Here is a 13,544-nt window from a genome sequence, read left to right on the forward strand (position 1 = left end):
TCAGAGTAATTCTTGATATCAAAGACTAAACAAGAAACTCTTGGCAACAAATGGCAAATGAATTTCCTACTGCAAAATAGTTACACATAAAGCCTACTTCAAATTACATCAACTAATAATTTCTGAAAGATTCACAACAATGCTATTGCATCCCTGACACACCTCATATGAAGTATTAATTTAAAGCATGCAAACAAAAAAAGGCATATTAAAAAGTAACATTTTGAATTATTTTTCAGTGAACCTGCTTTTTCCCTTCCAATGCAAAAGAAAACCAGGTAAGATTTATTTTTCCTTTTATTTCTTACAACCAACTAGACACAGACTTTTTTTCTCCTAGAAAAGCCATTTAAAAAGGCCAAATTTGTGGTTGTCCAGGGACTGATAATGGGAAGAAATTTGCTGATTATTTTAGCCAAAGAAGTTTCAATAAAAGGCAGGCAGGGAGATTAAGGAGAATTCAAATACATCAATACTCTTTTTTTTGGAAATCTGTCTAAAGTTTGGGTGACTTGAGAAGGACATAACATTAAAATGACATCTTTCCTTTATGTACTTTCCTGGTGACCATTTGCAAGACCACTTGGCTATCAACAATGGCCTGCTTTGTCTGTGAACTTGTCTAGTAGTGAAGGGTACTTGTTTTAACTATTCTGAAAAATCTGACCTGAGGCTGCTTTTTTGAGTTGGTCAACAAGCACAGCCCTATCATGCAGAGCACTATTAGTAGTACTATAAAAGAACTAATGACTCCGAAGCAGGCTTTATCATAGAGATCCATACATCCTCAAGGCAATAAAGCCTGTTACAACACTCATTAATTTCAAAGGCTATCCCGCAAGATAGCATAGACAAATCACAGTCTTTACACTGGCACCACAACTGGAATCTGTATAATAAAGGACCTTCTAAAAACTCACACGGAGTGACAATGAGTGAAAAACTCACCTCAAACTAGGTGACCATTGCCCATTTAAGCAATGAGCCTTTGTTAACTTCAAATACCACCATGCAAGATGACATTTAGGGTTTATCTTCCAGTCTGCAGAATAATTCATCATTATGGACCTATAAGGGTTGTGCCCAATGAGACCTCCTTCTAGAGCCCTTTCCAGCCCCACCCCCAAAATAGTACCTTGTGTCTCTTGTGTATATTTTCGATGTACATATATACGTGCATATATACACATATACACACGTATGCACACGTTATTTTTCCCCCCACTAGAAGCCCCTTGAGGGGCAGGGGCTGTTTCCGTCTCGGTGTCCTCGAGACCCGGCACACAAAAGGCGCTGAATAAGTCGACTTTGAGGTCGCTTCCAAGCATTAAATCTGTGCTGACACCGAAAAGCTGGGAAATGATGCCGGTTGGCCAACTCACTCCAGGAACGAAGCCTGGGACACTGTTCGCCAATTTCAAATATTCCTACAGCGAAGGAAGGCGAATATGGGGAGATCGCCCCCGTCTTTGTGCCGGGGGAGGGGGCGCGCACGGCGGCCTAGGGCAGGGGTCCTTAACCTGGGGATTTCTTTTTTGTTTTGATGCCTGGGACTGGTCTCCTTTGGGATTCTTTGGGTTTTACTGTATGCATTTAAGGACGGGCTCCCCAGAAAGGGTCCGTTCCCAGGGGTCCGGGGCCCACAGAAGGGTCACCCCAGCCCCCGGGGATCGGACGCCCCTCGGAAAACAAAGCACCCACAGGACCGGGCCGGATTCCGAGTGCGCCGATGAGGTGGGAGAGGCCTCGCCTGCTCCTACGCACCATTCTCCTCACCCCCTCCCCAGGTCGAACCGAGGCCTAGGCGCGGGGCGGGCTAGGGGCACCACACGAAGCCCCCCAAGCAGCCCCGGCCATCTTGAGGCGGCCCGGCCAGGCAGGCCCCCGCGAGCTCACCTTCATCGTAGTCCATGGCGGGCGGGAGCCTCGGGCCAGGGGACCCCAAGCGGCGGCTGCGGCTCCGAGTCTGGGGGCTGAGGCGACTAAAACGACAGAAGAAGACGCTCTCACCTCAGGTGCCTCTGGCGACAAAGAAGCTGCTGGGGACTGGGGGGCGGGAGCCTGGAGGGGCCGGAAAAGGTCACCGAGGGAGCGCGGCCCGCGATTGGCGGAGATGCGCGTGGATAGGGCGGGGCTTGGGGGGAGGAGAAGAGGGGAAGTCGCTGCTTACGTCACTCCAGGGCTCTCCCCGGCCCGTACCCCTCCCCCACAACAAGTGGGGGCGGGGCGGGTGGAGAGAGGACGCGCGTGCGCGAGCTGGAGGGAGGGGCAGCGGGCCTGGGAAGGGCGGGGTCTCCTGCCCAGTGAGGAGCTTCTCTGATTTATCCAAAGGTCATAAACCCAGTCCTCATCCTGGTGTCCTCGGGGCTATTGTTTAGGGGAAAGAGAAAAAATAGTGCTAGACTTGGGTTCACAGTCTGCCTCCTACACTAACCAGCTCTGTGCGCCCCTTTTTTCATCTGTCAAATGGGAAGAATACCTGTAGCCTCTACCTGGAGGGGACGTTGTGAGGGTCACAGGAGATACGGATGAACACAGCTTTGTAAACTTGACAGTGCTACGCAGATGTCACTTTATGTAGTGGCAACGAACTAGCGTGCTGGGCTCGGAATCACTAAGACCTGGGTTCAAATCCCACTCTGACCCCCTAAGACGCATCCTGACTTCAAGCAATTCCAGAGACTAAATCACACAGATGCTTGTGGGTCTGCAACGGGAAAGGGAGTTTCCACACCAAGAGCTGTTGAAATGTGTGTGTGTGTCTGTGTGTATGCATATGTATATATGCATGTATATAACATGGAATCAGCATATGTATGTATATGTGTGTGTAATATGTATATTGCATCACACAGTAAGCGACCCATAAACATTTAATAAGTATCTAGTATGTGCCAAGTAACGTGCCAAGAGCTGAAAATACAAAAAGAGGTAAAAGACAGTCCATGCCCTAGAGAAACTTACACCATGCAAACATAGATAAAGCCAGCGACACACAGTATCACCACGGTAATTTATACCTGAAGTACACCTTAAAGCAGTTGTCCACAAACTTTTTTAGAATGGTGATTCCCTTGTAAATTTTTCAGATGTTCAAGACGGTAACTGCACTGTAATATCTTTTGAGAAAATACATAATGACAAAAGACTATCATGAATTTAGTACACTGAACTTATCACTCACATTCACTAACATTTGATAGACAGTAATACCTAGATCTGAAAAACTTCCTGATTATAGTAGATAGTGTGGTGGAGATTGAATTGTCTCCCCAGGGAAGCTCTAGATGCATGCTCTCAGAGATGGCCCCTGGAGGTCAATTCACCCTGGGAAACAGTTTCCTGATCTATTTTACTGAGCTGTTTAGATAGTCTCCCTGAGGTATCTCCAATGCCTCCTACCCGCTAGGAGTTCACACCTTATAGGTCAAGTCCTTTCATTTTTGAGAAGGAGGATGCTGAGGCTAATAGAGAGGGTAGACTGTACATGCTTGATCTGAAGTCAGGAAGACCAAGTTCAAATCTGCTCACAGATACTATAATGACCCAGAGTAAGTCAATAAACCTACCTACCTCAGTTTCCTTAACCATAAAATGATAGTAATATAGCACCTACCTTTCAGGATTGTTGTGAGGAGAAAAGGAGATAACATTTTTAAGTGCTCTATAAACCTTAAAATAATGTATAAATGAAGCTGTTATTATAATCTTCTATTATAACAATGTATCATGACATATTTAATCATTTCCCCATAGGGTATATAGGTTGCTTCCAGATTTTTGTAATTACACATAATGATGCCATATTTCACCACATAATCATCACCACCACATAATTGGTGAATCCTGTGTGGGTTTTTTTTTAGTCCAAAAAAATTGATTTGTAACTTTTCATTGTGTAATCATCGAGTAGTACAATTCTATTCATCACACTGCTTAAAAGGTAAGCTAAGTGTTGGCCAGTGGCGTATGGATACGCATTTATCTCTCGCACATTGCAAGCCAGGAGTCTAGAATTCTCAGCACAAATGCATTGTCAGTATTCAATTTTAACATATATTCACCAGGATTCCATGCATTCTCATCCTGCACCCACAACAGTTCAGTAATAAATGATTTTTAAGTAATACCAGAACAATTTTGAAAGCTTCTTACAATGGTCACACCACATTTTTGGCAAAAAAAAAATTTGGCATGAAATCTGCCACAATTATGTGGTAAAATATAGTACTATGAAACTTTGAACAGATAGCTCTTTAAAAAAAAACAAATTTTGGAACAGATTCTTAATCTGGGGTCTGTGAATTTGTTTTAAAATATTTTGAAAATTCTATTTCAATATAATTGATTTCCTTTGTAATCCTCTACATTTTGTTTTATAGGTCTGAAAACCTTATCCTAAGGAGTTCATAGGCTTCACCAGACTGCCACAGGGGCCATGACACAGAAAAAGTTAAGACCCCCTGCTTTAGGGGTATATCTGAACAATAGGCACTGATTATTTTAATTTACATCTTTGATTATTAGTGAAGCTGGCCTTTTTCAGGTTATTACCTATTTCTTTCATCTGTTCATATCAATAGCCATTAACTATATACTGTCTGTCTGCTCCCTAGGGTTTTATGACACTTGTCTTTGTGGTTCTCTTTCTACTTAACAGATCACTTTCTGTGTCCAACACAGCATCATCAACCATGTCCTGAACTCTCTTGCAAGGCATTCCCTGGGAATCTTTCTTGACCCTTCTCTTTCCCTCTATATGTTCTCTCTTAGTGATTTCAGTAGCTGCCACTAATGAAGTAGGCTTCAACTAATTTCTCTATGCATATTACCCCCAAATCTACACATGTAAATATCACATCTCTCCTAACTTCTAGTCCCACATCTCCTTATGGCTTCTGAACATTGTACCGGCACATCCCCCATAGATCTCAAACTCAACATTTCCAAAACCCTCAGCTCAGAGTCTCCCACTAGAAATTCTGGGCTCATATGGCCAAGGTTTACCCAAGAAACTCGTTCTCACTAGAAGATCACATTTTCTTTGGCTCATTTACAAACACATCTGGATTCTTCTAATAAAATATTTAAAATAAAGCTTAGGTAGTACTTATGTCTAAGGTCTTCCTACAATGTGGGTGATAGGATATCCTCTAGAAAAGGGCCTTAATATGGATATAAGGTATAGAATAGCTATTTGTTTCTTCCACAGAAGAGAACCCAGAAGATAGAAAAAAAAACCCAGAAATATACATGTAAAAAAATCCAAATGAAAAATGAAAAATTTGAAAGTCAGAAGAAGGAATCCCCAGAATTGATATCTAGTGTCAGGCTTGCCTAGGTAGGCATATGTTTCTTACTGATGTGTTCTTCCGCTACAAGCTACTATTGCCCTGGTGTGATAGACAGGAGAGAAATCTCTACCACTTCCCCTTGCTTGAAGGCCAAGGGCAACAAATGTGATGAAACAGAGTAATAAGGGACTTCCTCAGTCTAGGTTGCTGCCTGAATGGAAGCATCCAGACCAGCTGCCAAATACCGACTTCAGTAAAAAGCCAAAAATTTCATGATACCAAATAATGATAAAAAAAAATGATGAAAAGTCACTGTAGCTGACTTGGTCTATCCCAGGACTGTCAAAAAAATTAAGCCAGAAACTCACAGACTCAATCATAATTGAGGCCACCAGAAAAGCTAGCACCAATGTAGACAAACAAGACTGTAGCCTCCCAGTGTGACCCAAGGCAAGCCAGGGACACTTTGATTCCTCTAGGCTCTGAATCCAGAAGCAGGGCCCTAAGAAAGTCCCATGGTAATTGATGATCATTTAATATCATTTTTGTAACTTTAACCAGAGGAAGAGACTGAACTGATTAACCAGCTGAACCTAAGCTTCTTTGTTCTCTGAGTAAACTTTTCCTATGTCAACAAGGCCAGATAGGGGTGACCTAAGAACATTCTTTCCTCTGCCTATTAACCATTAAGGATGAGACCCTTAAACCAAAGAAACTATCTTGCTTAATATTTTATGGGCATATATTATTTTATGGAATGTTAATGGTAAATTAAACTCAGAAATGCTGGGTTGTAGTTTCAACTGACCTTTGTCAACTCTCTTATCTTATTGTATTTACAACCTATTCCATTAAGAAAAATCCTTTTCTTGTATCATGGTTAAATATACATGGGAATCATAAAATAGAGTAGCACAAACATGCTGAATTGTGACTGTTCTAAAAATATTTAAACCTTCTCATTTTTCTGTTCAGGCAGTCAGAATTTGTCTGGCTTTGTACATGTATGTATCTGCTAATTTAAGGGAATAAAAGAATAAGTAATATAAAATTTTCTATCACCTAACTTGTTTGCCTACTTTAACCACACTTTCAGGTCAACATAATGCAAATTCCATATCAAGGACCTTGGAAGCCATTGGGAGTAGCAGTGACCAGTACAGTCATGATCACACTCAGACTACAACAACCCAGGCCCAAAGGTTCCAAGGTCTCTAATATTCTCTCCTGAAATGCTATAGAAGAAAGGGTGGTCTGACCTTCAAGGATCCAAGAGGTAGAGGTCAGCAGAATAACCTAGGTAACCAAAGATGAGACTGACTACCCCATCCAAAAGGGCAGCACAAAATGCCAATTCAGGATCTAAGGCTAGAGAGATGAATAAACAGATGAAGACAGCAACCCCACAAAGTGTGGAGTCCCCAAATGAGAAATGATCAAAAAATAAGATCAGTTATCCGATGAAATAATCAGCTATCTATAGCCATATGAAAAAATACTTAAACTCACTACTGATTGGAGAAATGCAAATTATTATTTTTATTAAGATTTTTTATTTTTAGTTTATAAAACTCAGTTCCACATAATTTTGAGTTCCAGAATTTCTTCCCCCACCCTCATCCCTCCCCAAGATGGTATGGAGTCCAATATATCTTCTACGTATAACTTCACATTGAACTTATTTACACAATAGTCAAGTTGTAAAGAAGAATTATGATCAATGGAATGAATCATGAGAAAGGAGAAACAAAACCAAAAAAAAAAAACAAAAGAAAAAAAAAAAGGAGAGCAAACAGTTTGCTTCAATCTGCATTCAGACTCCATAGTTCTCTCTCTGGATTTAGATAGCTCTCTCCATCATGAGTCCTTTGGAGTTGTCCTTGAACCTTGTATTGCTGAGAAGAGCTAACTCTGTCAAGGTTAGTCATCGCAGAATCCATATATCTGTGGTTGTGTATAATGTTCTCCTGGTTCTGCTCCACTCACTCAGCATCACATCACGTAGGTTTCTCCAGGTTATTATGACATCCATATCGTCCCCCCTTCTTATTGCACAATATTATTCCATTACATTCATATACCACAACTTGTTCAGCCATTCCCCAATTGATGGGCATCCCCTTGATTTCCAATTCTTTGCTACTACGAAAAGAGCTGCTATAAATATTTTTGTACGTATGGGTCCTTTTCCCACTTGTGTGATCTCTTTGGGATACAACCCCTCGAAGTGGTATTGCTGGGTCAAAGGGTATGAACATTTTTATAGCCCTTTGGGCATAGTTCCAAATTGCTCTCCAGAATGGCTGGATCAGTTTACAACTCCACCAGCAATGTAACAGTGTTCCAATTTTCCCACATCCTCTCCAGCATTTATCATTTCCCTGTTTTGTCATGTTAGCCAATCTGACAGGAGAGATGTGGTACCTAAGAGTTGTTTTGATTTGCATGAGAAATGCAAATTAAAACAATTCTGAGGTACTACTTCATGCCTATTAGATTGCTAATAGGGCAGAAAAGGTAAATGACAAATGTTGGAGGGAACGTGGGAAAAATGAGACTTAAACACTGTTGGTGGAGTTGTAAACTGATTCAACCATTCCAACAGAGCAATTTGGAACTATGCCCAAAGGGCTATAAAACCATGCATACTCTTTGATCTGGCAATACCAGTTACTAAGTCTGTACCTCAAAAGAGATTAAAAAAAAGGAAAAGGACCTATAGGTGCAAAATTATTTATAGCAGCTCTTTTCTGAGGGTAAAGAATTAGAAGTTGAGGGGATGCCCATTCATTGGGGAATGGCTGAACAAGCTGTGGTATGTAATTATGATGGAATACTATTATACTATAAGAAATGATAAGCAGGATGCTCTCAGAAAAACCTAGAAAGACTTGCATGAGCTGATGCAAAGTGAAATGTACCATGTACAAAGTAGTAGCAACATTGTAAGATGATCAGCTGTGAATGACTTCACTATTCTCAGCAATACAATATAAGACAATTCTGAGGGACTTATGATAAAAAATGCCATCCATCCCCAGAGAAAGAACTGATGGTGTCTGAATACAGTTTGGAGCACACTTTTTTAAAACTTTATTTTTCTTGATTTTTTTCTTGTATATTTTTTTACCTGACTAATATGAATGTTTTTGCATGACCACACATACATAAACCTATATCAAATTGCTTGCCTCCTCAATGCAGTGAGGGGGTGGTGTGCAGGGAGGAAGGGAGAGAATTTGGAACTCAAAGTTTTAAAAACTAATGGTAAAAATTGTTTTTACATGTAGCTGGGGGAAAATAAAATACTAAATAAAAGCTTAAAATAAAAAAAATAAAGTGGGGGGTATAGAATTGTCCAAGCTGCAATAAAAGAAACAGAGACAGAGCTCTGAGTGAATAACCATTTATTAAAGGGACCAGACCCACTTCAATGAATGGGACCTCAGATCTTCCTCATGATCTGAGATGACCCCTTCTTCCAGGGCTTAGTTTTATAGTGTTTAATACTAGGTCAATACAGATGAGGCATAGTAAAATACAGGTTGATATACCCTGACCTGGATTCTTCAGGAGCACCTCCACGAAATATAAAATCCCATTGGTTGACAAACCCATATCTTGACCTTCCAATAGGTCCTACCAAGCCAACAAGCAATCCAATGGGGTGGGATGATAAACAGAAATGAAAACATCTAATAGGCTGGTAGACAGGCTGGCCACAGGCCACGAAACAGGGTCACTTATTGGCCAAGTGGTCATGGCCATCTCCTCATATTAGGCAATAGAAAGATGACAAAGGATGGAGAGGTAACAAAAATAGCTGGGTGACTTTCCACGTTACTGAGTCATCTCCACCACACTATGTTTGGTCCCCTATTCTGAGGCAGGTAGAAAGCGTGGAGATCCTATAGTTAGCTTCCTATGATTAAGCAAGTGAACTCACAATATGCAGTTCAAAGCTGTGAGGCCTAATATACAGAATTTATAATCACTACCCCTATGGAATCATATCAAACTGAATAATACCGATTGGAGTAAAATATGGGTTTAATTAAAATCGTCTATCACAAAAAAATTATTGTGGATCCAGAGCTACCCAAAACTCTTTTTTTTTCTTTTACTTACTTATTTATTTATTTATTTATTTTTCTTGCTTTTTTAATTCATTTAATATATTTAGTTTTCAGCATTGATTTTCACAAAAGTTTGAATTACAAATTTTTCCCCGTTTCTACCCTCCCCCCACTCCAAGATGGTTGCCCTGTTCCCCAGTCAGCCCTCCCATCTGTCACCCCACTCCCCTCCCATCCCCCTTTCCCTTCTTCTCTTGTAGGGCAAGATAAATTTCTATGCCCCATTGCCTGTGTATCTTATTTCCTAGTTGCATGCAAAAACTCTTTTTTGTTGTTGTTGTTTTTGAACATCTGTTTTTAAAACTTTGAGTTCCAAATTCTCTCCCTTCTTCCCTCCCCACCCACCCTCCCTAAGAAGGCAAGCAATTCAACATAGGCCACATGTGTATCATTATGTAAAACCCTTCCACAATACTCATGTTGTGAAAGATTAACTATGTTTTGCTCCTTCCTAACCTATCCCCTTTATGGAATTTTCTCCCTTGACCCTGTCCTTTTCCGAAAATGTTTGTTTTTGATTACCTCCTCCCCCCATCTGCCCTCCCTTCTATCATCCCCCCTTTTTTATCTTCTTCCTCCTTCTTTCCTGGGGGTAAGCTACCCAATTGAGTGTGTATGGTATTCCCTCCTCAGGTCAAATCCGATGAGAGCAAGATTTACTCATTCCCCCTCACCTGCCCCCTCTTCCCTTCCTACAGAACCACTTTTTCTTACCACATTTATGCGAGATAATTTACCCCATTCTATCTCTCCCTTTCTCCCTCTCTCAATATATTCCTCTCTTATCCCTTAAATTGATTTTATATTTTTAGACATCATTCCTTCATATTCAACTCACACTGTGCCCTTTGTGTGTGTGTGTGTATATATATATATATATATATATATATATATATATATACCTACATATATACATACATAGACACACACATGTATATATATGTATACACATATATATATATATGCATATTCCTTTCAGCTACTATGATATTGAGGTCTCATGAATCATATACATCATCTTTCTATGTAGGAATGTAAACAAAACAGTTTAACTTTAGGTAAGTCCCTTATGATTTCTCTTTCTTGTTTACCTTTTCATGCTTTTCTTGATTCTTGTGTTTGAAAGTCAAATTTTCTATTCAGCTCTGGTCTTTTCCCTGAGAAAGCTTGAAAGTCCTCTATTTTATTGAAAATCCATATTTTGCCTTGGAGCATGATACTCAGTTTTGCTGGGTAGGTGATTCTTGGTTTTAATCCTAGCTCCATTGACCTCCGGAATATCATATTCCAAGCTCTTTGGTTCCTTAAGGTGGAAGCTGCCAGATCCTGTGTTATCCTGATTGTTTTTCCACAATATTCAAATTGTTTCTTTCTGGCTGCTTGCAGTATTTTCTCCTTGACCTGGGAGCTCTGGAATTTGGCGACAGTATTCCTAGGAGTTTTCTTTTTGGGGATCTATTTGAGTAGGCAATCTGTGGATTCTTTCAATTTCTATTTTACCCTCTAGCTCTAGAATATCAGGGTAATTCTCCTTGATAATTTCTTGAAAGATGATATCTAGGCTCTTTTTTTGATCATGGCTTTCAGGTAGTCCAATAATTTTTAAATTAACTCTCCTGGATCTATTTTCTAGGTCAGTGGTTTTTCCAATGAGAAATTTGACATTGTCTTCCATTTTTTCATTCCTTTGGTTGATTTCTCATAAAGTCACTAGCTTCTACTTGCTTCAATCTCATTTTTAAGGTAGTATTTTCTTCAGTGGTCTTTTGGACCTCCTTTTCCATTTGGCTAATTCTGCCTTTCAAGGCATTCTTCTCCTCATTGGCTTTTTGGAGCTCTTTTGACATTTGAGTTAGTCTATTTTTTAAAGTGTTGTTTTCTTCAATATTTTTTTCAGTATTTTTTGGGTCTCCTTTAGCAAGTCATTGACTTGTTTTTCATGGTTTTCTTGTATCATTCTCATTTCTCATCCCAATTTTTCCTCTACTTCTCTAACTTGCTTTTCCAACTCCTTTTTGAGCTCTTCCATGGCCTGAGACCAGTTCATGTTTTTCTTGGAGGCTTTTGGTGTAGGCTCTTGGACTTTGTTGACTTCTTCAGGCCATATGTTTTGGTCTTCTTTGTCACCAAAGTCTGAGACTGAATCTGGGTGTGTTTTTGCTGCCTGGCCATGTTCCCAGCCAACTTACTTGACCCTTGAGTTTTTCGTTGGGGTATGACTGCTTGTAGAGCAAAGAGTACTTTGTTCCAAGCTTGAGGGGATGCACCATTGATTTCAGAGCTATTTCTATATAGCCAGCTCTGCCACCCCAGCACTCCTCCTTCCTCAAGAACCACCAACCCGGACCTGACGCAAATCTTCAGCAGGCTCTGCACTCCTGCTCTGATCTGCCACTTAATTCCTCCCACCACGTGGGCCTGGGGCTGGAAGTAACTGCAGCTGTAATTCTGTAGCTGCACCTCCCCTGCTGCTCCTGGGGTGGTGGCTGAACCACAAACTCTGTCCCCCACAGCTTTTCCCACTAACCTTCTCTGTTGTCTTTGGTGTTTGTGGGTTGAGAAGTCTGGTAACTGCCACAGCTCACTGATTCAGGGTGCTAGGGCCTGTCCTCCCCGGCTCCTGGTCTGGTTGGTCCTGCTGCCTCCCACGCTGAGCTCTGCTCTCCTCCACTCCATACGCTATAGACCTCATCCAGCAACCATACAGGCTGTCCTGTGCTGGATCCCTGCTTCCCTCTGCTATTTTGTGGGTTCTGCAGTTCTAGAATTTGTTCAGAGCCATTTTTTATAGGTTTTTGGAGGGATGTGGTGGGGAGCTCACACAAGTCCCTGCTTTCCAGCTGCCATCTTGGCTCCACCCCCAACGTCATAGCTACCCAAAACTCTAACCTAAAAGGAGAAAATAACTCTATAACAGCTGTGAGCAGACACTCAGGAAAAAACAGATTTTCCCACAAGAACTATATGAACATCTATAAGAAATGAAGCAAGAGATCAAAACGAAATAAAATCTCTAGAGGAAAGAATTGCAAAGAAAAAAAATAAAGGAAGAAAGAATGGTAAACCTTACCCAAATAATAGATTCCCAGGAAGCTTGAATATGTGAAAAGAAAAGACTCTGAAATATTAGAAAAAATTAAATTATTGAAAAATTAAAAAAAAATAGATAACTGCTATCAAAAACAACCAACCCAGAAAACAAGTCAAAGAGAAACCATTTAAGAATCATTGTACTCCACAAAAAAAGCCTGACCTTTAAAAAAATTCTGCATACTATATTTTAAGAAATCATAAAGGAAAACTTCTCAGATCTAGAACTAGAGGGAAAACTGACAATAGGAAGAATCCACCCTTCCCAATCTTTGGAATTAAAAAAAAAAAATAACCCTGAAATGTCACAGCCAAAATCCAGAACTTTAGATCAAAGAAAAAAGACTACAAGCAGCCAGAAGGAAAGAGATCAAATACCAAAAAAACACAGTCAGGATCACACTAGATCTATCATCTTTTACCTTAAATGAAAGGAGACCTTGGAATACAGTATTTAAAAAGGAAAAACCTATAGGCTTATAAGCAAAGCTGAGAAGAATATAAAAGGAGAAAAATGACCTTTAATGGAATAGAAGCTTTTCAACATTCCTGAGGAGAAGACCAGAGCTGAATATGAATTTTGAAATGCTAGTAAGTACAATACTCAGATATGAGAAAGGGATGGAGAACTCAGGTTTCTGTTCAGCATTTATGGCTTTGCATTACTCTACTGGCCTTGAAGAGCAACATTTAACACAGGTGCTCTGAGCCGTCTGTTTCTATAGATCTCAAATTATGGTATGATATTTAATCCTAGAAATTTTAATGCTAGAAGATCTTATGTACTTCTTTAAGCTGAACAATTAACTAAGTGGGATTAGAGAATGACATTTTTCTGGACCTGGATATGGAGGTGATATATGTCAGAAAAACTGTCTGAGATAGTTAATAGTTAAGCTGTTCACAGACAATCATGTTGGGTTGCCTAACCATGAGCATTGTAGCTGTGGAGAAATTATATTAACTAAAGAGAAGGTGATCACTTTGTTATCTTGGTCACAGTGTATATAACATGTCCTAGAAT

The 13,544-nt window shown here is 40.3% G+C and overlaps 1 protein-coding gene across 1 annotated transcript in view; it reads right to left on the reverse strand.

Annotated features, from left to right (window-relative positions):
* LOC118848839 (DBIRD complex subunit ZNF326-like) overlaps positions 1-2,072 on the reverse strand; it is a 43,184-nt gene extending 41,112 nt beyond the window's left edge. The window contains exon 1 of the mRNA XM_036757870.1: positions 1,897-2,072. Within this exon, the coding sequence (XP_036613765.1) occupies positions 1,897-1,912 (16 nt within the window). The 5' untranslated portion in view covers positions 1,913-2,072. The remainder of the gene's footprint in view (positions 1-1,896) is intronic.
* Between the last annotated feature and the right edge of the window lie 11,472 nt (positions 2,073-13,544).

The sequence above is a fragment of the Trichosurus vulpecula genome, chromosome 4, assembly GCF_011100635.1.
Source record: "Trichosurus vulpecula isolate mTriVul1 chromosome 4, mTriVul1.pri, whole genome shotgun sequence".
Taxonomy (NCBI): Eukaryota; Metazoa; Chordata; class Mammalia; order Diprotodontia; family Phalangeridae; genus Trichosurus; species Trichosurus vulpecula.